Source organism: Brassica oleracea, chromosome C7 (genome assembly GCF_000695525.1).
Source record: "Brassica oleracea var. oleracea cultivar TO1000 chromosome C7, BOL, whole genome shotgun sequence".
Taxonomy (NCBI): Eukaryota; Viridiplantae; Streptophyta; class Magnoliopsida; order Brassicales; family Brassicaceae; genus Brassica; species Brassica oleracea.
Window position 1 is genome coordinate 5089933 of NC_027754.1, and position 217 is coordinate 5090149.

Genomic DNA, 217 nt, shown 5'->3' on the forward strand with positions numbered 1-217 from the left:
TGCCTTTGTCTATTGCAAAGAAGCTTGGATTTACTCAATACAAGAAGTGTAAACTCTCTTTGGTGTTGGCTGATAGATCAGTGAAGATTCCTGTTGGTATTTTAGAAGACATTCCCCTGATGGTTGGTAACTTTGAGATCCCTACTGATTTTGTTGTGTTGGAGATGGGGGAGGAAGCCCAAGACCCTTTGATCCTTGGAAGACCATTCTTAGCCAC

The 217-nt window shown here is 42.4% G+C and overlaps 1 protein-coding gene across 1 annotated transcript in view; it reads left to right on the top strand.

The window, feature by feature from the left end:
* LOC106302422 overlaps nt 1-217 on the top strand; it is a 3863-nt gene that overhangs the window by 560 nt on the left and 3086 nt on the right. Inside the window, exon 2 of the mRNA XM_013738934.1 lies at nt 21-96. Coding sequence (XP_013594388.1) covers nt 21-96 — 76 coding nt within the window. The remainder of the gene's footprint in view (nt 1-20; nt 97-217) is intronic.